This window comes from Lepidochelys kempii, chromosome 1, assembly GCF_965140265.1.
Source record: "Lepidochelys kempii isolate rLepKem1 chromosome 1, rLepKem1.hap2, whole genome shotgun sequence".
Taxonomy (NCBI): domain Eukaryota; kingdom Metazoa; phylum Chordata; order Testudines; family Cheloniidae; genus Lepidochelys; species Lepidochelys kempii.
The window spans coordinates 186,834,026-186,858,364 of record NC_133256.1 but is presented as its reverse complement, the minus strand read 5'-3'; the positions used below and the strand labels follow the sequence as shown (position 1 = coordinate 186,858,364).

Sequence of the window (24,339 nt, the reverse complement as noted above, 5' to 3'; positions counted from 1 at the left end):
ACGCATTCCAGTGTTTCACCACCCTCATAGTGAAAAAGTTTTTCCTAATATCCAATCTAAACCTCCTCCACTGCAACTTGAGACCACTACTCCTCGTTCTGTCATCTGCTACCATTGAGAACAGTCTAAAGCCATCCTCTTTGGAACCCCCTTTCAGGTAGTTGAAAGCAGCTATCAAATCCCCCCTCATTCTTCTCTTCTGCAGACTAAACAATCCCAGCTCCCTCAGCCTCTCCTCATAAGTCATGTGTTCTAGACCCCTAATCATTTTTGTTGCCCTTCGCTGGACTCTCTCCAATTTATCCCCATCCTTCTTGTAGTGTGGGGCCCAAAACTGGACACAGTACTCCAGATGAGGCCTCACCAATGTCGAATAGAGGGGAACGATCACGTCCCTCGATCTGCTCGCTATGCCCCTACTTATACATCCCAAAATGCCATTGGCCTTCTTGGCAACAAGGGCACACTGCTGACTCATATCCAGCTTCTCATCCACTGTCACCCCTAGGTCCTTTTCCGCAGAACTGCTGCCTAGCCATTCGGCCCCTAGTCTGTAGCGGTGCGTTGGATTCTTCCATCCTAAGTGCAGGACGCTGCACTTATCCTTATTGAACCTCATCAGATTTCTTTTGGCCCAATCCTCCAATTTGTCTAGGTCCTTCTGTATCCTGTCCCTCCCCTCCAGCGTATCTACCACTCCTCCCAGTTTAGTATCATCCGCAAATTTGCTGAGAGTGCAATCCACACCATCCTCCAGATCATTTATGAAGATATTGAACAAAACCGGCCCCAGGACCGACCCCTGGGGCACTCCATTTGACACCGGCTGCCAACTAGACATGGAGCCATTGATCACTACCCGTTGAGCCCGACAATCTAGCCAGCTTTCTACCCACCTTATAGTGCATTCATCCAGCCCATACTTCCTTAACTTGCTGACAAGAATACTGTGGGAGACCATGTCAGAAGCTTTGCTAAAGTCAAGAAACAATACATCCACTGCTTTCCCTTCATCCACAGAACCAGTAATCTCATCGTAAAAGGCGATTAGATTAGTCAGGCATGACCTTCCCTTGGTGAATCCATGCTGGCTGTTCCTGATCACTTTCCTCTCATGCAAGTGCTTCAGGATTGATTCTTTGAGGACCTGCTCCATGATTTTTCCAGGGACTGAGGTGAGGCTGACTGGCCTGTAGTTCCCAGGATCCTCCTTCTTCCCTTTTTTAAAGATTGGCACTACATTAGCCTTTTTCCAGTCATCCGGGACTTCCCCCATTCGCCATGAGTTTTCAAAGATAATGGCCAATGGCTCTGCAATCACAGCCGCCAATTCCTTCAGCACTCTCGGATGCAACTCGTCTGGCCCCATGGACTTGTGCACGTCCAGCTTTTCTAAATAGTCCCGAACCACCTCTATCTCCACAGAGGGCTGGCCATCTCTTCCCCATTTTGTGATGCCCAGCGCAGCAGTCTGGGAGCTGACCTTGTTAGTGAAGACAGAGGCAAAAAAAGCATTGAGTACATTAGCTTTTTCCACATCCTCTGTCACTAGGTTGCCTCCCTCATTCAGTAAGGGGCCCACACATTCCTTGGCTTTCTTCTTGTTGCCAACATACCTGAAGAAACCCTTCTTGTTACTCTTGACATCTCTTGCTAGCTGCAGCTCCAGGTGCGATTTGGCCCTCCTGATATCATTCCTACATGCCCGAGCAATATTTTTATACTCTTCCCGGTCATATGTCCAACCTTCCACTTCTTGTAAGCTTCTTTTTTATGTTTAAGATCCGCTAGGATTTCACCGTTAAGCCAAGCTGGTCGCCTGCCATATTTACTATTCTTTCGACTCATCGGGATGGTTTGTCCCTGTAACCTCAACAGGGATTCCTTGAAATACAGCCAGCTCTCCTGGACTCCTTTCCCCTTCATGTTAGTCCCCCAGGGGATCCTGGCCATCCATTCCCTGAGGGAGACGAAGTCTGCTTTCCTGAAGTCCAGGGTCCGTATCCTGCTGCTTACCTTTCTTCCCTGCGTCAGGATCTTGAACTCACCCAACTCATGGTCACTGCCTCCCAGATTCCCATCCACTTTTGCTTCCCCCACTAATTCTACCCGGTTTGTGAGCAGCAGGTCAAGAAAAGCGCCCCCCCTAGTTGGCTCCTCTAGCACTTGCACCAGGAAATTGTCCCCTACGCTTTCCAAAAACTTCCTGGATTGTCTATGCACTGCTGTATTGCTCTCCCAGCAGATATCAGGAAAATTAAAGTCACCCATGAGAATCAGGGCATGCGATCTAGTAGCTTCCGTGAGCTGCCGGAAGAAAGCCTCATCTACCTCATCCCCCTGGTCCAGTGGTCTATAGCAGACTCCCACCACTACATCACTCTTGTTGCACACACTTCTAAACTTAATCCAGAGACACTCAGGTTTTTCTACAGTTTCGTACCGGAGCTCTGAGCAGTCATACTGCTCCCTTACGTACAATGCTACTCCCCCACTTTTTCTGCCCTGCCTGTCCTTCCTGAACAGTTTATAACCATCCATGACAGTACTCCAGTCATGTGAGTTATCCCACCAAGTCTCTGTTATTCCAATCACGTCATAGTTCCTTGACATCACCAGGACCTCCAGTTCTCCCTGCTTGTTTCCAAGGCTTTGTGCATTTGTATATAAGCACTTGAGATAACCTGTTGATCGCCCCTCATTCCCAGTATGAGGCAGGAGCCCTCCCCTCACAGACATTCCTGCCTGTGCTTCCTCCCAGTATCCCGCTTTCCCACTTACCTCAGGGCTTTGGTCTCCTTCCCCCGGTGAGCCTAGATCATACCTGAGAATGTAGCCTATTGCATAAAATGACACCCAGGCCAGAATGGTAGAAATGCATGGGACTGAAGCCCTGGTCATTTTCATTGTAGGTAGGGTGCATGAATATGAATAGATAAGGCTTTGATTTTAATTTTGATGGGCAATGGACTTGACTTTTTTTGGTGTCATCTAATTGAATTCTGAAACCTGCAAGTCTTATCACAAGATAGGGCAGCATACTGGGCAAAGAGGGACATCTGAAATACATAGTATTATGCCTTTAGGAGGAATTTTGAATATTGAAAAGTCTTATTTCAGGGGGGAAATAAAGGGATGGTGAGCAATGTATTGTTCAAAGGAACCTTATTTTGTTGGTTGTTAAAAGGTGATTGTATGTTATTCAACAGTATGCTTGTAAGAAATGGACCGTTATAACTTACCCCGAGTCACCTCTTTGCACTCCCGATAAAGGAGCTGCAGCCAGAGGTAGAACTTTTTATAACAGAGAATGTAGTGGTGAATTAGAGTGTGTGGATTTAAGAATTATATATTGAAACATGGTGATGGGTTATCTGGGTAGCTGCAGCATAAAGTTTACTTGGTTTTTTTGGAGTCGTCTTCGTCTTTCGTAGGGTTGGTGTAGAGCAGCAACTACAGTTTCACCTGAAGTTGATCGAGCCAAATGGCTACAGCAGGAGTAGTAATTTCCTTGTCATCAGAGCGGCAACTCAACAAATCTTAAAAGTTTTTTGGAGTGAACGGAGAAAAGCTTTTAAATGCTAAAGGGCTGATTTACACAGCCAGTGGTTCTCTCACAGTAAAGCTTAGGCACTGTTAGTGGTAGCATGAAAGTAGGTAAAGGCCTTCTCCAGTTGAGAGCTTTAGGCTGCATACTTTCCCACTGGTTTGGTATGAAGCTCAGAAGAAAAGACCTTAAATTAAGTAGGGTACTTTTTGTATATTTCTACCTTGATGATGATGATCTGTGGAGGGGATTGGGCTAGGGGGCGTTAAATACAGTCTCACGGTCAGGATTTTTTTTCTGATATTTTGCCTAAATTTTCCCTTTCATCTGATTCCATTCATTTTGTGTATTCTCGAGAGAGGTACACTAGGGCTTGTCTACATGGTGCTTCAGTCCACACCAGCGTGTTATGCATTAACTGGCCTGTGTGGATCCTGCTGGTATACACTAAATATTAGGAACACCAGAATGGCCATACTGGGTGAGACCAAAGGTCCATCTAGCCCAGTATCCTGTCTTTTAACAGTGGCCAATGCCAGGTGCCCCAGGGGGAATGAACAGAACAGGTACTCATCAAGTGATCCATCCCCCGTCACCCATTCCCAGCTTCCCTGGTGCACGTTGTTAACATAGTCCCATTTTAAACAGGACTATGTTAAGGTACACTAGGGAATTTCTAGCATGCGCCAGCATCATCCACACAGGCCATTGCGTGTACAACGCACTGGTGCGGACTAAAAGCACCATGTAGACAAGCCCTGAGTAATTCCACTCCCTCTGTAGAGTTTACATCTTTCATGTATTTGTAGATTTCTTTTAATTTTTACACTGTTACCATGCTTGTCTTTCTCCTTTCTGTGAAGTGATACATATTTTGCTCTTAACCTTTCCTCATGAGTTAATCCTTTGAGTCCCATACTGCTTGCTTTATTTTTCCTTTTTCCAATTGGTCAATATCCTTCTAGTAATGTCCATTATCATCTCTGGATCTATTTCAGATTATTATTTACCAGGATTTTTTCCCCTCCATTTATTTTGGATTATTTACTTCAAATATTTTAGCTTGCATTTTTCCAAGTTGATGTCCATTTTTATTGTTAACATATGGATCTGATCTTTCTCAGTCACCTTGTATTCTTGTTCTTCCTCACCAACCTTCTCAACTCTCTCCACATTAGTGTCTTTCATGAATTTCACTATTTGAAGTTTTCCCTTCTTTAAGATTATTAATTAAATGTTAAATAATACCAATCTCTTTGGTGCCCCATAGGACACTTCACTCCAGCCTGATAAATTGCCCTTTATTAACCCTTCTTTATGGTTGTTTAGCTTGTTTTCAATCCACACAATAGTAGTTTTATCCAAAACAGTTATAATTAATTTTTCAGTTAAGATTTCATGACATGATATCAAATGTTTTACTAAAATCCAGGTATATTACGGCTGCAACATTCTCCTCATCCACTAATTTTGTAATTCTATTAAAAAGTAATCTAGTATGTGTGAAAAGATTTATTCCTTTTAAACCGATGCTGCCTAAAAACCCTGCTGTTTGCAAGTGTCAGCTCATTCATGCTCCATAAACTGTATCCAATTGCCAATTTGTGCATGAAAATAATAATTTCAAAGTATTTGTGTTAGTCATTTAAAATCTGTAGGAAGTAAGCAAACATTTTTTAGTAAGAGAAGACACGTAGAAAATGTTTACAATGTTCAAACCAATTTTGTATGTTTAAAAAACATAATCTATGTAAGATTCCAATGTAGTGTCACAGTTACACTGCACTTGTGGAGTGAAATTCTAGCCCCATTGAAGACAATGGGCATTTTCACATGTAGCCAGGATTCCACTTGTGAAGTCTCTGTGCATTGATGATTTCATTTTCTCCACTTCAGTGCAGTGTCCATAGCTAAAAGCTATTGTAAGCCATTATGATGAGGTATGTGTGAAATGCTTAGTCCTGACATCTTTCCCCATGTATCATCAGTCCCTAGAATTGGCTAGAACAGTCTTTGAGAGTTACAAGTTTGTGTATAACAGCATATTGGCAGAGAAAACACTCAGCTGTACTACACATAGTAATATATTGGGCTTTTATGGCCCGTCATAATCTATCTCTGCCTTTTCTATCATCTCATAAACAATCGAGATATTGATGCCCACCTCCACTCTGCCAGCGATGCCAGTCCTCGTCACCCATTTGTTAAATTGAGGACCTGGTGTTAAACTTTGTTTACTCAGGAGGAAACTGGGAGCCGGGGTATCAAAAGAAGACATTGCCTAGGGTGCTGGTACATCTAAAACTTACCTCTGCCTTGTTCCATTCTGTCTTAGGCTTCTGTGCTAATACTGTCCACCGGGTACTGAGTATTGCCAAATTTGATATGGATACTGTTTGGCTAGAAACTGAATTTGGGCAGCTCCTTCATTTCACAAAGGCCACCTAACTAGCATTAGATGGTAACAACTCTGACTCATTTTACTCACTGACAGTGAGAAACACTTCCACATGTACAGTAACCCATTGATTTGAACGAGTTCTTTGTGAGTCTTGTGAGCTATCCAATCCTGTAGGCAATAGTTTCAGAAATGCTTATGCTTTTTGTGCATAGGTATGCACATTAAACTTAAAAAACACCATAAGCAGTCATTATTAGGCTGCATTTGGAAATATCACCAAATAGAGAAGAACACAAGATAATCAGTTTTACAATAATGAAAACCATACCAGAGAAGTCTTACAATTGCCTTGGCATTAGTTTGCTTTATTTATTTCTGATGTAAATAAATTACTTCATAAAGTCAAATGTATATAATATATTGTTGATTTTTAAAATACCATGTAAAAAGAAATATTTTGGGGAAATTGTTAGGATGACATATTTTAAATCAATGGCCAATGTGCCTACATGCACTTACGCATATTAACTGAAGATTTTAAATTACAATAACTCACTCTGACATTCTCAGCAAATGTCAACAAACACAGCTTTTACAGCAGGTTAAGAGAAGATATTCAGATAAAATATTCATGATTTCCTTGCTAAAGTAAAAGCTTCTTTTGGACCTATATAGTATTGTTTGACAGAAGATGACCTACAATTCAATAGACTAGCATGTTTTGATGTATACAAGAATAGGGTGGGGGTTGCTTAAATGAATGTACATTATATTTTGGTTTTTGTATGTACCAGTATAAGCAGCAAATAATGAAGGGGAAAGTTTAAAGATTTGCTAATGCTTATTTTCTTGTTTATTTCATTTCAAACTTCGAAGACCAATTTAACAATAGGAAATTCTGCACAGCAATTTGGTTGTCGTTTGACCATGAAGTGGCTGTGCTGAATGAGGTTTACTTATTAAACTGCTTCCATAATGACACCTTGCTGTAATAAATTATGCCTTTGTAATCTCAAATTCTATTTTCAGTAAACTTATACAAATTACAAGGTAACATTAGGAGGATGATTCAGTCTTGCAATTTATGTACCAATAGTCCTACTGTAACTCAGTGCGACTAATTCACATGAGTAAGAACTACTTTCATAATTAAGGGTTGAAGGATCAAGCCCCAGTTTGTTAGCTCTGCTACTTAAAGTACAAACTAGTTTGGGAAATAATCCTACGGAGCCTGACTGGATCCTTTTCCCAACATACAAAAGTAACCCCTTTGTGGAAACGTTATTGTATTAATCCCAAGGGTCAAAAGAGTGATAGATGTTATAAACTCTTTCATTGTGCAACATTAAAACAACGATACAGTGGTTTGGGGTGGTTTCTACACAGATCCTGGTTTACTCAGTTTCTTGGCAAACACCCAAAAGCATTCATTCCAAAATCAAAAGTTATTGATCAAGCAATAAATCAAAACAGTCATTGACACTGAAATTGAATAATTATACAAAAACAAACAATTAAAACCTATTGAAGTCTCTCTCCTTCTAGAGATAATATATCAAAGTCTCTTGTTTTCCCCAACAACCTTTCTTTGATGAAAAGGAAAGAGTTAATTTTACTCTCATTCATCATATGCATTCACTTCTACTATTTTTAACACAGATACAAAGTGGTGGAGAGACATGATAGAACAGGTGGGGGAAATGTGGCTTTTGTTGGTGTCTTTGGAACACAAGGTATCTTGTCAGTGACGAATGGATGCTTTAGGCTGGCAGGTTGGCCATGGCACCTGTTGCATGGACACAGGCTCACATTCTGGTCAGGGATGTCATTTTTTTGGGTCCTTTCTCCTCAGACCAGGCAGGGCTGAATGGGCAATTTCATCTAGTTGTGGTAATCTGTGCAGTGCAGTTGATTTCAGAATCTATTCAAAAGCTGAGAGAGTGAGAGATAGGATATGAGGGAAAAAATAGTGTGAGAGAAAGTAACACCAAAAGGAAGGGAGACAGAACAGGATCTTACATGCCTCTGCAGTGCTGACCATTAGGTATCCCCATTGATGGACTGATAACTGGATGTCATTATATGCTGACTTTTAGGACGCTCAGGTGAAAACAAAGTTCCTTAAACAACAGCAGGCCGCCTTGGGAAGAAAATCCTTTGGTCTGGTTCGTTCCTTCTGTCTGGGGGTTAGAAGAATATGAGATGAACTGGAAAGCCATGATATTTTCTCAAAGTCTCCTTTTAAGTCCTCCAAAAGGGGGGGAAATGAGTGGCATAGTTCATCCCCTCATTATTTCATTCACCAATTAAATCCATTTCCACAAGCCCTAATTTGGCATAGATAACTTCTCACATTTTCTTATTTATGAAGTTCATTCTCAACATAATCTTTCAGTCATATCAATAGGCCATTTTTGTTTGCACTAATTCAGTTTCTTTATCTGGTCTTCTTGCACCTATTTATGACATACTTTATTGAAAATATCTTGACCTACTTTCCCTAGTAAACTCCTAAGTAGGCTAAAGTTATAGACCAATTGTAACAACAGGGTTTAGGGTTAAGAGCAAAAGAAGGAGCCTCACATGATGCAGTTTCCACTGCCATGCACTCTCAGCTGGCATCAGCCAGCTGTGCCACTAATGGAAGCAGTGGGTTGTGTTGGGGGACCCTTTTGCACTAAATTTGTAAATTGGTTTGTGCTCAGATATCAGTTTTGAAAGCAATGCTTTTTGAAATTTACTACTAGGACATATTTTTGTGTGGCTCGTTTTTAGTTTGGCATGGGTCTTTTATGTATTGCTCCTGAAGGGTATCGTGGAGTGACTGGTCCCTTTCAGGGGAAATGGGGCCAGACATACCTGTGCCACAATTAATTAGTTGTTTCCCAGCCTGCAGGGGGTGGGATTAAGGAACGTCAGGTGATAGATTAATGGATGCCTGGGCCTTATAAAAGGACTGAGAATGAGATCAGTCTGGAGTTGGAATGACAGGGAGCAGGTAGGCTTCTGTGGAAGGCCCTGAGCTAGGGTCTGAAGGGGAAAGGGTAGTTCAGGAGAACCAGCTTCAGTCCCAGTGCTCTATACCAGAGCAGGGAAGGATGCAAGCAATGGAGCCCAGAAGGGGCTGGGAATGGTACTCTAGCAAACCAGGCTGGGGGCTAAGCACTCTATAAAGATAGCCCAGAAAGGGGCTGGGAATGGGACCTAGAGGGTGGACTGAAGAGAAGCCCCCAAAAGGCAGAGGAACCTTTTTGTTTGTTGGGACTTTCAGTTTGCTACCCAGGAACGGTTAGGCTTGATTGTGATTTGGCTGGAGGGCTAAACCCCATCTCCAGAACAGACTGGTGTCTGGTAAGCCAAGGAGATCCACCCTGGGGAGAGAAACTGAGGCAGGGAGTGCTGGCAGTGCCACACATGGCCAGCAGGGGGCGATACAGGGCAACCACAATGCCATGACAGAGGGTTACAACTCCTCTAAGCTTGTTTGAATTGAACTTGTTATGAGTATCTCAAACATGCAGAGAATATACAGTAACATTTAAAACATATGTTTATGGAAAATATTGATATGATTTTTCCAGTTACTGTTGTTTAGGCATTTTCAGAAATAAAATACATAAAATTGGCTTTTTTTGTTTTGTTTTAATGTCTGCAAATTAGTACACAGTCCAGTGCAACTTTAGAGGAGCTTCTCTGCAAACACATAACTCCTGCTTATGTCCTCAAGTCATTAGTAAGATGCAATGAGCAACTGGCAGTCTCCTGCTTGCTATGCAATGTACAACAGTATAAGTTATAGAAAACAAATGGTGCAGCAATATTTTACGGTGTATAAATTACAGCATTTGGTCAATTTTTCTCTTATCTGTTATTGATCCTAGGAGATAAAGGGAGAAAAGATCTATTTATAGATGAGGTTTGAAAAAACTGGTCAAGTCCACAATTTAGCTTGGATGAGAGAGAAGTTTTGAATCTATCAGAACTTCTTTCCCAGAGTAATGCAGCAGAATCCACTTTTGAACCATAGAATTATGTTCATCTGGCTTCCCTTTACCATTTCTGGACAAAGGAAAATGGCAAGAGAACAATAACTTGAAATGGGGGAGGGGGAAATCATAATTACCACATGCTGGTATTGGTATATTTTTCAATTAATGAAGCACTGCTTGTGAACACAATGTAATGCTGTCTTTAGCATGCTAACTTTTATGCAAGTAGTATTAGAAAATAAAGCAAAACATTGTTTTTCATCCCAAATGTGTGAATTTGATAGCTGTAGTGCTGTGTCAGTAAACCTTCAAATTCAACTTTGAACTCTAAGGTTAGTACTAGTATATCCCCCAAGCACTATAATTCTGAATTACCACTGAAGTGCTTATCAAGATAAGAGACTCTCTGTGCCTTCTATAATACGAAAAATAATCCTCATTTAATTCAGTGTAAACCAAAAGATGTTTCAGTTCTGGTGATGCCATGTTGTATTCTTTAAAATATATAAAGAGCTGTTGTTTATGTAGAGCAGTTTAATAAAAACTAAATCTTTACTAGATTATCTACTTACATAACCCCCATTACTCATAGTATGCAGGCCCTTCACAAACATTAATGAATGTATCCTCACCACACCCAACTAATATTAAAGTTATCCCCATCTTACGTTTGGGGAACCAAGGCACAAAGATTAAATAACTTATCCAAGATCATACAGGAACTCCACGCAGAGCTAGATATAAAGCGCAGCTCTGAGATGATCTTCCTTCCTTCCTTCCTTCCTTCCTCTGGGTCTGTTTCTACAACGAAGGATCAAAACAAATGGACTCAAAAGCCAAAGCAAAGATTTTTTTTTCTAAAATTGCAACTGTCCCATAGAACTACTAATGGTATTTAAAGTACATATATTTCCAGTGTTAATTATACTGAACACTGCACTTTTGATGAGGAAATTTGGTTTCAGTACTTCCAGGTCCGTTGCTAAGATGAAATGTCTCCCTTTAGAAAACATATTTTTATTGCTCATTACATTTTCCTTATAGACTGTTCAGAATCAGAAGTAAAATCAATAGTTTTCCTGCGGTGCACCATAATGTTTTTTCCCAAGTGCTATGCTATGAATACAACCTCCAACTCCATTTATTGCCATGTATGAGATAACACTTTACTTAGTGTCAAATTTCATAAATTCTAATCCAGTTACAGAAATCTAGATTAAGATGTATCGGACAAGGATAATTGTGTTTTCCAGTAACTGAAAAGGTACACAATTTTTATTTTTGTCCAGAAAAATATCAGGGTTGCAGGATACCATGATTTATACTTAGCAGTTGTATGTCACATTCATTTATGGTACCATTTAGTCATCTGTAATTGTAGGTATCCAGATGTAAAAGCTGTTTATCAAGGAACCAGGTATTCCTATTTTTTTACTCTACCCACACAGGTTCTCATCTAGACCAGTTGTTGTTTTTCAGTCTAATATTATCAGTGTTTTACAGAAGATGATCTGAAAATACAAATAGCCCTTTCTTGAATTGCTATTAAGGGAAAAAATATCACCCAAAGGAGCAGTACTTATTTTATGTTTTCTTTGTCCAAGTTCCTATCACATCTACTAGATGTTTTTTACACATAGATGTGTTTAGATTATTCTCTACAACATTTGGTTGAAAATAAGGACTCTACACTCAATTTCCTGGATAAAATGAATGTCTGCAACTTTTAACTTATTCCATAAACATATCATATGATATCAATAACCAAAACCATTCTATACTTAGCAATAAAATCTTTTTCTTTTTCTCTCTGGCCACAACAGACTCAAAGCCAAAGGCCACTCAGATTAGTCCCCATAGCCATCCCTCACCCCTCCAAAGCATTGGTCCCCAACAAAAGGAAACTATTATCTTTGCTTGATGTTAAAGTATGTCCTCCTTTCCCATTATATAAAACTGACCTCACACCTGGGCTTGGCACAGACTATGCCGATGTAATGCTTTGTACACACAGTGTCTCCTGCCACCAGAGATGCCATGTAGGAAAGACAGGCAGGAGCTAATAAGGAACCAGGAGGATTCAGGTCTGCCAGGCTCCAAAGTGGATAATAGTCTGCTTAGTTTGCCATCCTTAAGATCTTCCTTGAGCTGAAGGTGGGGAGGAATTCAGAAACAGACTGATTGCCTCCACCAGTAGGGCTTACCAAGGTCCTTTCTCCACTAGGTAGGGAAAGCATTTTAGCTTATATATCATTAAAAGAATAAAAAGGAAAATAGAATGGCTGTGTTATTCACTGAGCACAGTTCATCTTGTGCTCTGAATGAGGCAGGCGTCCTGAGGAAAAAAATAGCATGTTATTATATAATGAAGACCATAACATAACACATATTACATTAAGGGCCAGAATTAAGATTGCACAGGCAAGCTCAATACTGGCATTTCCTAACTTTCAGGTGCTTTGCTTTGCAACCTAAATACATTTTAATGGCTTTTTAATTTAATTTACTTGGGGGGAGATACAGAGGGGCAAAATCTGCAGCGCAGACATTTACCACTTGAGATAAAGAACTATATTAGCAGGCAGTAGGAGAAGGCTGTTATTCTCTGTAAACCAGCCACTAGAGGATGCAGCATAACAGGGTGTGTTACTTATTCATGCCAAATTCACTCAATAGCCCCATTGTACTGAGAGTTTAGGCAAGGACAGAGATACGACAGGTTCTTCCTGAGAGGCAGTGTGACTAAATATATGGGATTTGGGCTGCCCCTAACTGGGCTTTATTCCCAGCTTACATGATCTCCCAGTGAGGTGTAGGTTGATATTTAATAATAAGAGTTGTGACGCATATATAATTATCAACATCTGTCGGAAGTGAGTCAAGAACTCAGGTTTTCTTGATTCTTATTTATTTATTATTTGTATTTGTGTTTGCTCCTGGATCTCTTGGCTTGCCCCTGAGAAGTGGGGGAGGCGGGGTTTCCTACCTCATGTGTTGCACCCACAGAAGATCAGGACTCCACTGGAGCCATGTGCAGGGTCTTCAGCCTGGTCAGTGAGGGGCATGGCACAGCTCTGTTTACTCTCCCCCTTGCTCTTACAGCTGCTCCATCAGCAGCTAGGCTTTCTATTCCCTGTGATTTCCCTAAGCACTGTATGCTTCTCCTGCTGCTGGGACATCAGGAGTCCAGCTTGAGAATGTTCAGGAATTTTGGAATGATGCTACAATTATGCTCAGCAGTGCAAGCCAAAAATGGGAAACGGTGATTTTCAGAACCTTATAATTTAGCCAGACCTGAATAGAGTGTCATGGGATGGGCAAAAGGCACATCTCTGGCCTCAGGGTTTTTCCCCCTGTGAATTTGAAAGGCCTGCTGCAATACAATACAATAGAAATGTTAGTTTCTGAAAATGTGGTAAAAATCTTTTATAATGGAAAGTGTTAGGCAATTTAAATATAAGGGTGACTGCCAGCTCCCCTTCTACTTGATCATACATTTTATATATATATAAAATATATAAATATATACAAATATAAATAGAGAGATGATATAGTGCAGGGGTCAGCAAACCTGTGGAATGCGTGCCAAAGGCAGCACGTGAGCCGATTTTTCGTGGGACGCTGCTGCCAGCCAGGGTGCCAGCCACCAACCCCACTCAGCGTATTGCCAGCCTGGGTGAACTGAACCCGGCAGCGGCCGCGACCCCGGCTGGCAAGAGCCGGTGGATGGAACCCCAGACCGGCAGCCCGCCGCTGGTCTGGGGTTCTGTCCGCTGGTGTAGTGTATTACATTTCTCCCTGTAGGAATGTGCTACTTGCGGAGCACCAGGACTGGCAGCCGTAAGTAGTACACCGTAAGGAGCATATTCCTAAAGGGAGAAATTTAATAGACTACACCAGGGTAGGGAAGGCTGTGCCTCCCCAAACAGCCGGCCCACTTCCCACCCCCTGACTGTCCCCCTCATAACTCCTGACCCATCCAATCCCCACCCCGCTCCTTGTCCCCTGACTACCCCCTCCCGGGACTCCCTTCCCCCTGACTGCACCCCTCAGAACCCTTCACCCATCCAAACTCCCCTGCTTCTTGTCTCCTGACCACCCCCACCCGGTACCCCCCTCAACCACCACCCCCGGGACTCCACCCCCCCATCCAAGCCCCCCTGCTCCCTATCCCCTGATTGCCCGGACCCCTCGCTACACCCCCAACCCCTGACAGGCCCCCTGAGACTCCCACGCCTATCCAACTACCCCATTCCTCTTCCCCTTACCATGCCACTCAGAGCATCAAGACTGGCAGCCGTAAGTAGTCCACTGTAAATTGCACATTCTTATGGGGATCAATTTAATACACTACACCCAGCTCCGCTCAGCCCGCTGACGGTCTGGAGTTCTCAAAATATGTTCTCTCACCCCTTATCAAAAATTACACTACAATTAGCTTAAAAACTTGAAAACTTAAAAACTTTGTATATTACAGCAATTGTTAAAAAATGTATAATGTAAATAAATACATAGGTTTGATGAAACAAAGTAGTTGTACTTATGTGTCTGTGCTTAATTTGTGTTTTCGATGATTTACCTTCTAAAAAAATCTCAAATGTCTCACACCCCTGAAAGGGCATCTTGCACCCCCCCAGGGGGTGCGTGCACCCCAGGTTAAGAACCACTGCACTAAACTGATAAGATCTGCATTTTAATTTAATTTTAAATGAAGCTTCTTAAACATTTTAAAAACCTTGTTTACTTACATACAACAATAGTTTAGTTACATAATATAGACTTATAGATAGAGACCTTCTAAAACTGTTAAAATGTATTACTGGCACGCAAAACCTTAAATTAGGGTGAATAAATGAAGACTCAGCACACCAATTCTGAAAGGTTGCCAACCCCTGATATAGTGTATGCAGATGAACTTAGAAATTGTTTGTACTTATGCAAGTTCCCCATTGAATTTTGTAATATGTAAGAGTTCTGAAGGGTTACTAGAAGAAACTACTTTGCAAAGATTATTATAACAAACTTTAAAAGTACTATATTTAAAAAAGCCAAAGAGAATTTTCTAGATATTGTGCTTGTTTATACTGATTCAAAAGAGCTTTTTACATACTCCTAAACTTTGTGGAACAGAAAACTGGAAAATAAAAAAAAATGGTCTGAAGGGAAAAATAAAGCTTCAGAGATCTGAGGTATCTATACCCAAGAGAGAGGGTCATAGATAACTGAAACAAACCATAAGGAGATGAGTCAGTGGAGAAGTGGCAAGCCCCAATATCTTACAAACAAATCCTTTAAAGGAATATTCTCCATCTTCCATGTACTCCATGAGAAAATGAATAAAAAACCTTAAAAATAATGCATTTTACAACAAAATAAACTTGCTCTGAAATAAAGAACAAATACTCATTAACACAGTGCAAAAGGGAAATTATGAAGAAATGAATACAGAAAGAATGAAAAATCTAAGAACATAGAAGATGACTCACTGCAATTCAAGTAATCCATTACAGAAACAGGGAAATACTGAGACCAGATGGCACAAAGAAGCTTCCATACAAAGCAAAGAACAGCAATGAGTCCAAGATCTGGAATGCATCCTTCAGTCCAGCACCAAAGGCGGGAAAATGCAGCCATTAAACGGTGGGTTAAAAGACATGTTAAGATGTTAAGCAAATTCATTTGCATGGCTTCATCAGGTAACTGAATTAAAAACTCTCCCACAGTACTGAATTCCAAAAGACTAGCCAGAATAATTTACCTTTGACATTAGAGATAAACAAAACAGGTTATAAATGACATACAGGATTCACCTGGTCTTAAATTTCCAAGTTGTGAAGAATTACCTATTACTTTGGGGTTTAATTAACTTCTGTTTTAACTTTTCTAGAGAGGAGCAGTCCCTACAAGAAGATTACTCTCTTGTAGAAAGTGTTATTTTTTGTTGAGAGCTAAAGAAATCATAATTGAACTGAGCTCATTGTTGTATCACTTGTTTTGGTTTGTTCCTTTTTTTTTTGTTTTTTTTGTAGAATGAATTTATAACTGTGAGTTTTCTTTCTTGTCTAAGTCATTGTGTCCCCTGAAATACGGAAAGAATCTTTATATGACAGGATCATCTCTCTCTCTGAACTTATCAGAAACAGTTAATGATGGGCCTACTTGTTTGTTTCGCTAAATGTAGGGATTTGGGGGATGAACAATTTTGATGCTCAACACCCTAACTCAGGAATAAAATACCACAGCAGTATATGCATCTTAAATACATTTTGATTTACAAGGCACAATACTAGCAGTGACCCAGATCAATAATGTACAAGCTCCTTTGTCCAAGGTATAGAATTTTCAACATTGCAAGTCAGGATAAGCATTGGCTTGGGAGGGAGCTGAAGACACTTTGTTTTGTTATTTTGCTGCTGAGCTGTTTCAAAGAGAGAAGGGACAGACTACTTCACACACGGAACATTTGAGATGATAATCTCTTCAACCAAGGCTGTGATTTGACACTCATTGGGTGAAGCATAATAGTTACTTCAGTGAACTCAGGTTGAAAAGCAACACAAATTGCTGCATGAGTTTGAAAAGTAGACACCAAATAATAATCAACCATACGTTGTACGTTAAAAGAGTTTTTGCTCACAATTTGAGGGGCACATAGAGAAAAATATAATAGCAAAAGACGAGGATGGCCATCATCACAATAGTATTTGCTAGCATGTTTTCCTCTAGATAGTCCCTGTTCATCTCAGGCTGCTGCTTCCTTGTTGCATATAACAGCTGGATGAGTTGATCTTACCTTAAAAATAATTGTATTAGGGTCAAATTCTGCCCTTAAATACATGTACACAATTGTCATTTTCATTAAGAGATTTATATGTCTATCTCTAGGGAAAAATTAGGCTTATATTGTGTTAATGTTTTATACTGTGTATTTTTAAAGCACTTGTTTAATGAATTTTCCTATAAGCCTTCTATTATCAGCATAATAGCTTGATAGGTTTTGTTTGCTTGCTTCTTGCTTGCATTGCCCTGTGCAAGGTAAAAGTATCATGGAGTCATGGCTGAGGCCTGGTCTACACTAGGGTGGGAGATCAATCTAAGTTATGCAGCTTCAGCTACATGAAAAACATAGCTGAAGGCAACATACTGCACCTCTCACTCCGGTGGAGTCGACAGGAGAGACTTGGCGGTCGATTTATCACATCTTCACTAGACGCAATAAATCGACCCCTGCTGGATCGATCACTCTGGAGGTATGTGTAGACATGCTCTGAGATTTCATAGATAAAGGTTTAAGATAGTTTCCTTTCTAAACCCACTTTTGATTTTAAAAAGTCTAGTTGCAGCATGACATTTTGCATGCTTTTCATATATCAGAGGAGACTACATTTTTGAACTGTGGAGAATAATTCCTCACAGGCAGAGAAATGGACTCTGGATGTGACCTAACAGGTCTTTTCACAGTATTTATATAGATATAGATATTTAGATATAGATAGATAAATATATATATAGAGAGAGATAGCTTCCTTTCTCCAGGGTGGTGGGGAACAACCCCACTGGGTTTTGGTTTGTTTTTATTCTGGGGTTTGTTGATTATTTTTACTCTTTTAATGTCACTAAAGTATTTGCATGAAAAGTAAACATACTTGGAAGTTCGTTACTAGAAACAGATTCTTATTTCAGTCTGAAAATGAGAAACTTTCTTTCCAAAGTTAAAAAGGGAAAGTGATAAAAAAATGTTATTTCTACTAGGGCAATTAATGGAGGAAAAACAAACTTATAGATCTGTCACGAAGCCTAGGAGGGAGATATGATGGGTAGAATCATGAATGACTGAGGGGAATATGGATGGAATTAACTGCCATTGGATATTGGAGAGGTGGGTGGGTAAAGTTATGAATTATTAAGAGGCTTATTTAGTAGAATCTAACATTCGATGGAAAGGGAGTAGAAAATCTGAAAATGCAGTGTTTTGTAGAGCTGGCCTGCTCATCTTAGTTTTAGTTTTCAGAGTGTTTAATTTATAATGTGGTTTCTGATTTTCACAGTAGTATATGTGAAAGCTGCTGATCAATTCTACAAACAGTTTATTATTGGTTAACAGGCCTAAATTGATTGGACTGAAATAATGAAAACAGATAATTTTTCTGGAGTAAATTGAATAGGAGTTGTTAAATAGCAAGATAAATAATTCAGTCATATTTCAAAAACTGCAGAAAATCAGGTTCTTGATGATTAATTGAAGTTGAAGAGTAGAACATTTCAAAAGACTCTGTCCTTCTGTTCAGCCAGCTCACGATCGGTAGAGTCTGATTTTAGGACATAAGGATTTGGTTCAGTCAAAACTTCGCAATAATCTAGGGCCTACATTTTCAATAGTGACTAGTGATTTCGTGTTCCTAAGTTTTTGGTTGTTCAATCTGGGACAATTTAAAGGGCCCTGATTTTCAGAGAGTGGATACTCAGTGCTTTCTGAAAAACAGGCATTTTTAAGGTGTTTGGTGATGTTGGATGCCCAATTTGGGTCATATTTGAAAATAGAGACCTAGGCACTAAAAGAAAGAAGTTGACAAAAGTGTTGTTGGTATATAGGGGAGTAGTAGGCCCAACTAATTAGCAAAGTGAGTTCTCAATTGTGTTTGTGTGTTACTTACAGAACTGCAAGCTTTTCATGTGGATGATATTTATGCCATTATGGCTGAGGAGTAAATATGCTTATGAAATAAAACACAGAGTATGTGTTATGTTTTATATAATAACTTATTTGTTGTGTTTCCCCTGCTCTCATTTTTTACAGTTGTTTTCCCCTCATCCCTCTCCTTAGAAAAAAGAATGTTTTATATTTTGGGATGAAGAAAATATCACAATCCTGATTCCTGCTTTCCCAATACAGTCCAGGAAAAAAAAATCTTGTATATTCTACACACCAAACACATAATGGGTTGACACTGTACTGTACTCCATTCACCCAGTGGTCAGAGAACCCACCTTGTATATACAGGGCAAGTCAAATTTTGCTGCATTCATCATATATAATGGGCTGCAAAACTCCAATGACCATACACTTCCTCTCAATACTGCCCTGAACTCTCCCTGTGCCAGAGGAAGGGCAGCTATGAGTTAAAGACCTTAATGCTATAATTAGTATCCACAATATGTGAGGATTGGTGTATTTAAAGGATAGAGTTCACATAGCATATGGAACATTAATTGTGAGTTTTCTCACTTTCAAAAGTGCTTTAGACAACTCTAATCTAATAACGTTTTTCTAAATGAATGTTTAATTTATTTACAAATACATTTTATCTTGAAAATTTTACTGCATTTGAGTTTTGTGCAGAATATTTCTTATACTGTATCTTTTTTGTGCAAGTCAGTAAATGGGTAAAATCTTAAAAAAACTACACACAGTTTATTCTAGAACCAAAAATATAATCCCCAATATTTGACTAGAAATCTAGAAATGTAGATTCACTTGTGTTCTAGTCAGAGAGAGAAAAAATGCATAAAATGAGTGTATTACAATATCCTTGGTCATTCTGCGGATGACATAATCTCAGTTACCTACTAAAATGTACTAGGTTGGTTTTGTGGGGGGGGGGGGCTAAATTTTGCTAACAAAAATAGCAATTTTTATTGCATTGAATTTTTAAATTGTTAACTTCTTTTGACCCAAAGATAAATTTGACCCAATTTATAAATTAAACATAAAATTTACTTATTTATTATAAAGAAATCTGGTGAATTCAATTCAGATTACTCTTATGTAAGAGATAAACTATAAATTTTTGTTCTGCATCTGAAACGATGCCCTTAGTGTACCAGTGCAACCCTACTGCCTTCAGATTATGTGCTTGTGACAGCATCGATACATTTATACAGGTGCAATTGATTTGAATGTAACAATTCTGTTTATGTAGCTGAAGAAGGGACAGAATCTAGCACTTCTGTTAATTTTGTTGGTTGTGTAGTACTAACAAGAATTAAAAAAATAAAATCTATTTTTTGTCTATAAAGTCAGCAGGTATAACTGGGAGCAGATCTTTTGAATAAGGTGTTGCCATTTTTCAGTCAGTTCTCAAAAGTACACCCACACTTTAACCGTGAAATTACTGATATGTACTTTCAACATTAACTCCGGGTTATTGAGTTGGGCTGAGAATTTCCATCTGTCATGCTCGTCTGCCTAAAGGTCACTGCTTTTCAGTATCCTAAGAAAGTAAAGTCAAAAAGTGATAAACAGTGTGCTTTCTCTTTAACCCTTAGTTATCTTTTTCCCTTTCAGCGCCCTCCTTGATAGGTATGGTAAGGAAGGACTGGGCTTCCCAAAACAGCATTGCCCTCTCATGGCAAGAGCCTGACTTTCCCAATGGAGCCATTCTGGACTACGAGATCAAGTACTATGAGAAAGTAGGTCTTGCTTAGAACATCAACTAAATAACACTCTACAGAGCAGCATGTTGTATATTGAAATATCTGTATATTTTTTAACTTGTAAACTTGTTCTCACTTTACCCCACATGCAATCATTAGGTTTAAGTGTTAATTTTGTTTTGTACTGATCTATTTATGTTTTAATTTGTCTTGTTTTATGTCAGATTTGAGTACAGTAGACGAAAACAGATATGCACATCTCATGGTGTCACATTAGTGAGGTTTATAAACAATGTTAAATATGTGGCCCCTTTGATGTGTTTTGATGTCTGCCATGATATTGTTGATATAATACAATTCTGATAAATGTTATTGTGATTACATTTTTTGTGGTCTGATTTAGCAACAACCTGAGGCCAAATTACACGGTACACATTTCTAGCTACAGGATTAGCAAAGAACAGAGAATATTAGACTAAATAAAATGGCATTGTTTTTAAGATTAGAAAGAGAAATGAGAACCACATAAGAAACAAACATTCATATCACAAGTCTGGACCCAAAATCTTCAAGCCCATTTGGGCAAAGGTGCACACACACGTCCCTCACTCCAGATGTAGATGTGCACGCATGTAAGCACAAACTGGGGTCTGCTTTTGCTCTCATCCATTCTGTGCATATTTGCACACCCTAGTTTGAAGAGTAAGCCTTGCTGCAGAATAAACATTTGTGGTAATTGGTACCTTCATGCTTTGAGACATATCCAGGAGTTTTCAGGTATCTGCATCTCAACCTGCCAAACTAAGGAGATAATAGTATTTCCTTTTCCCTTTCTAAGAAGCACAAAACAATGAATGGAAAGGAGAAAAGAGCCCTGAGGAGGAAGACATAAAGCAGAGACAGGAAAAGGGAGTTATATTTTTACTTTGTAAATATCTGGGCTTCTTGTTTTTCAGCCTGAGAAGTTCTGAGTCTGCAGTTCTGTGCACAGTTATGCTGTTTTATTAAAGCTAGAATTGAGAAAAGTCCAACAATTGAAATTACTCAAATTGAAAAACAAGTTACACTGTTTATCTTATTTGATAAACACACAAATGAGGCCTGGAAAATCCACAGATTCCAGGGATCCTCAAGGATCTATTCCATAACTTTTACCATGTTGCTTCCCTATTATGACTTGATCTGGCACTTGTTTTATTTATCAACAATAAAAAAATATGACTGTAAATACTACTCTATTAAGAGATTAATTCAACTGTAGGAAACATTTTGGCTCATTCCAGAGATCTGCCCATCAAAGTTTTAGATTAAGTTTTAAGCACAAACTTAGTTGCACAAACTCATTGGTACATTATACTCTGAAGACAAATACAGTGTTACTGAGCAACTTGGCACAGGAATTCTCTTTAGTAATGTCAACAGGGCACTAAAATCTAGCACTGCCTAAGGAAGTTGACCTTTGCACAGTAGAGTCACATGCGTCATAGACTTTAAGGTCAGACGGGACCATTATGATTGTTTAGTCTGATCTCCTGCACATCGCAGGCCACAGAATCTGACCCACCCACTCTTGTAACGAACCCCTAACCTATGTCTGAGCTATTGAAGTCCTCAAATCATGGTTTAAAGATTTCAAGGTATAGATACCTCAAACAAATCCTGTCCAACCCCATATAGAAAGCACCATTTTCTTTTCTAGTCCTTTATAATGCATCAGGGGTATTTTTCTACTGTAAGCAATTATTTCTCTTACACATGGCGGGGGGGAGGAGGATTCATTGTTGGCATAGCACATTGCTTCTCCCAGTGGTTATTTTGCCCTTAGTGCCTTGTGATAGTCACTCATTGTACTGAATCAATAATTTTTTAACAAAGCACCTTTTGTCAATAGCCTATAGGAGAACACTCTTTTGGCAGTACTAATTAGAAGGCAAACTGGGAGACAAGCATGGGCAGCAACAACTGTGGGAAGATTGTTTAGGGGGAAAAAAGATATATGTTACAACTTCCTCTGAAACATCAGGCATGTACCACTCTTGCAGGCCAGATTCTGGAAAGATAGACTAGAATCATGTGCTATACTGTGATACTGAAATAGGAAATTTGATTTTATGCCATTTTAATGTGTTTGATGTAGCCATATTAATGTTTTTATTTAACACCATTGAAATGTTATTTATATAGCACCTTTGGAGTACATTAGGCTTTGCAGACATGATAACGAATGGGTATAATGGCCAAATATAAAGCAAAATTGTACGCTGAAATGAAGAGAAAAGCTCCTATACCAAAACCAGCAAATACAAGTATGGCCTTTACAAAAATCTATTTGTCCTCACCCTGAAACTCCACAGAGTACAGTTACTAAAACCCCAGAAGAGCGATATTACAGTAAAAGCTGTGTTATCCAGCACTTTATCAACCAGAAACTCTATTAACTGGCATTTCTGATATCTCCTAATACAAATCTTCAATCTAGTAACCGGGACTAGTTTACTGCCCAGGAGGTTATGCAATTGCACATTCTGCACTCTACTTTTATGCAAAAGAGGAGGAAGACAAGAAAGCAAGCTGATATCAGGGATTTATTCAAAAAAGCAACTTCCAGGGTTTGTCATAGGGTCATTACAGATTCAGCCCAATCTCCTACACCTTCTACATCTACAATAATAATTGATGTTGACAATGATGACTCTGAGGTACTACAAGATCCTGAGGTGCCTTCTGAATCACCAAAAAAAGATTAAATTATGTTGAGTATAGTTTTAGGGTTAAGTGTATTTGTAGTGATCTGGGTGTACGCCATGTGCTGCTCATAGTGATATGTAGTGTCATAAGATAACCTACTATATAGAAAACTTTAACTGTATACACCTAAGTGTTTCAAGAAACCAACCATTCTGCAGTGCAGTACTACTGCTGGATTGGTGAATACCTGTATACTGTATGACTGTATTTTATACTTTATTCATTTTATTGTATTCTAATTCTTCGAAAATTAGTATTCATTTGGTAAAGTATAACTCTCAGTTAACCGGAATATTTGATTAACCCGCACCCACCCTCCACAGACTCCCCCAACATACTGGATAACAAAGTTTTTACTGTAGAACGGTGTCTAGAATTACAGAAGCTTCTCAGCAACATTTGGTGATGGAAATATCCGCAGTCAAGTTCTCAGTGGCCACTACAAGCCTGAAATGGGACTGTTGCCATAAACGTGTAGAGACTGTGAAGATCTGACATATCAATGTGAATGATGTTACCGAACGGACATCCTTGTATTGTGATCTTTGGAAATTGTGGCCAGCATTCTGATTTATGCCTAATTGGAGTCCCAAAAAGAGTTTGGTTATGGTATCTTACTGTCCAGTTTACCGTGGGTCTCTCTTAAGTGAAAGACACAGTTCTAAGGCCTCAAAATAAGTCTGTCCATCAAACCTAAACTCAAGACAGCTGAGAAGTTCTGTACAATAAATGTGAAGTTCTCACTATGCAAGGAAAAGAAAAGTCTTCAGGAGGCAATAAAAATGCATATAGTGATGCATAATTCCCAACCAATCTTAATTTGCCTCAGATATTGCTATAAAGACTACCGCAATAAGAATGGAACAGATATTGCAGAGTATTCTTAGTTTTTTTCCTGTATGGTATCCCATTTGCCTCCCATTTATATTAGAGGGAAAACTGGGTTTTTCCCCCACAGACATTGCAGAACCAAGTGCCTCCATCGAACACTCCGTTATTTGAAAGCAGCATCTAGAATCTCAATTCATCTGAATAACACAATGTGTGACAATAGTTTAACTCTGTGAAACCCTGAGGATTTCAGCAGAATTATTGGATTATATTTAATCCTTTTAAAAGTAACAGTTTGTGTTCCCTAGAGCTTTCTTTGGTGATTTGTGGGAATGGGCCAGAGAGACATTCTAGACCTCTATAGGTAGTTCTGCATTCATTTAACTATAGCCACCAGGACTTAGTCATCCCATGAACAAAACTTCTTGTCCCTCACGTGCTTTTAATAT

The 24,339-nt window shown here is 39.4% G+C and overlaps 1 protein-coding gene across 7 annotated transcripts in view; it reads left to right on the top strand.

Moving 5' to 3' along the window:
- The window catches only part of EPHA6 (EPH receptor A6), an 872,967-nt gene that overhangs the window by 595,730 nt on the left and 252,898 nt on the right, over positions 1 to 24,339 (top strand). For all 7 annotated transcript variants that reach the window (XM_073305263.1, XM_073305254.1, XM_073305245.1 and 4 more), the window contains one exon: positions 20,223 to 20,347. In XM_073305263.1, coding sequence (XP_073161364.1) covers positions 20,223 to 20,347 — 125 coding nt within the window. The remainder of the gene's footprint in view (positions 1 to 20,222; positions 20,348 to 24,339) is intronic.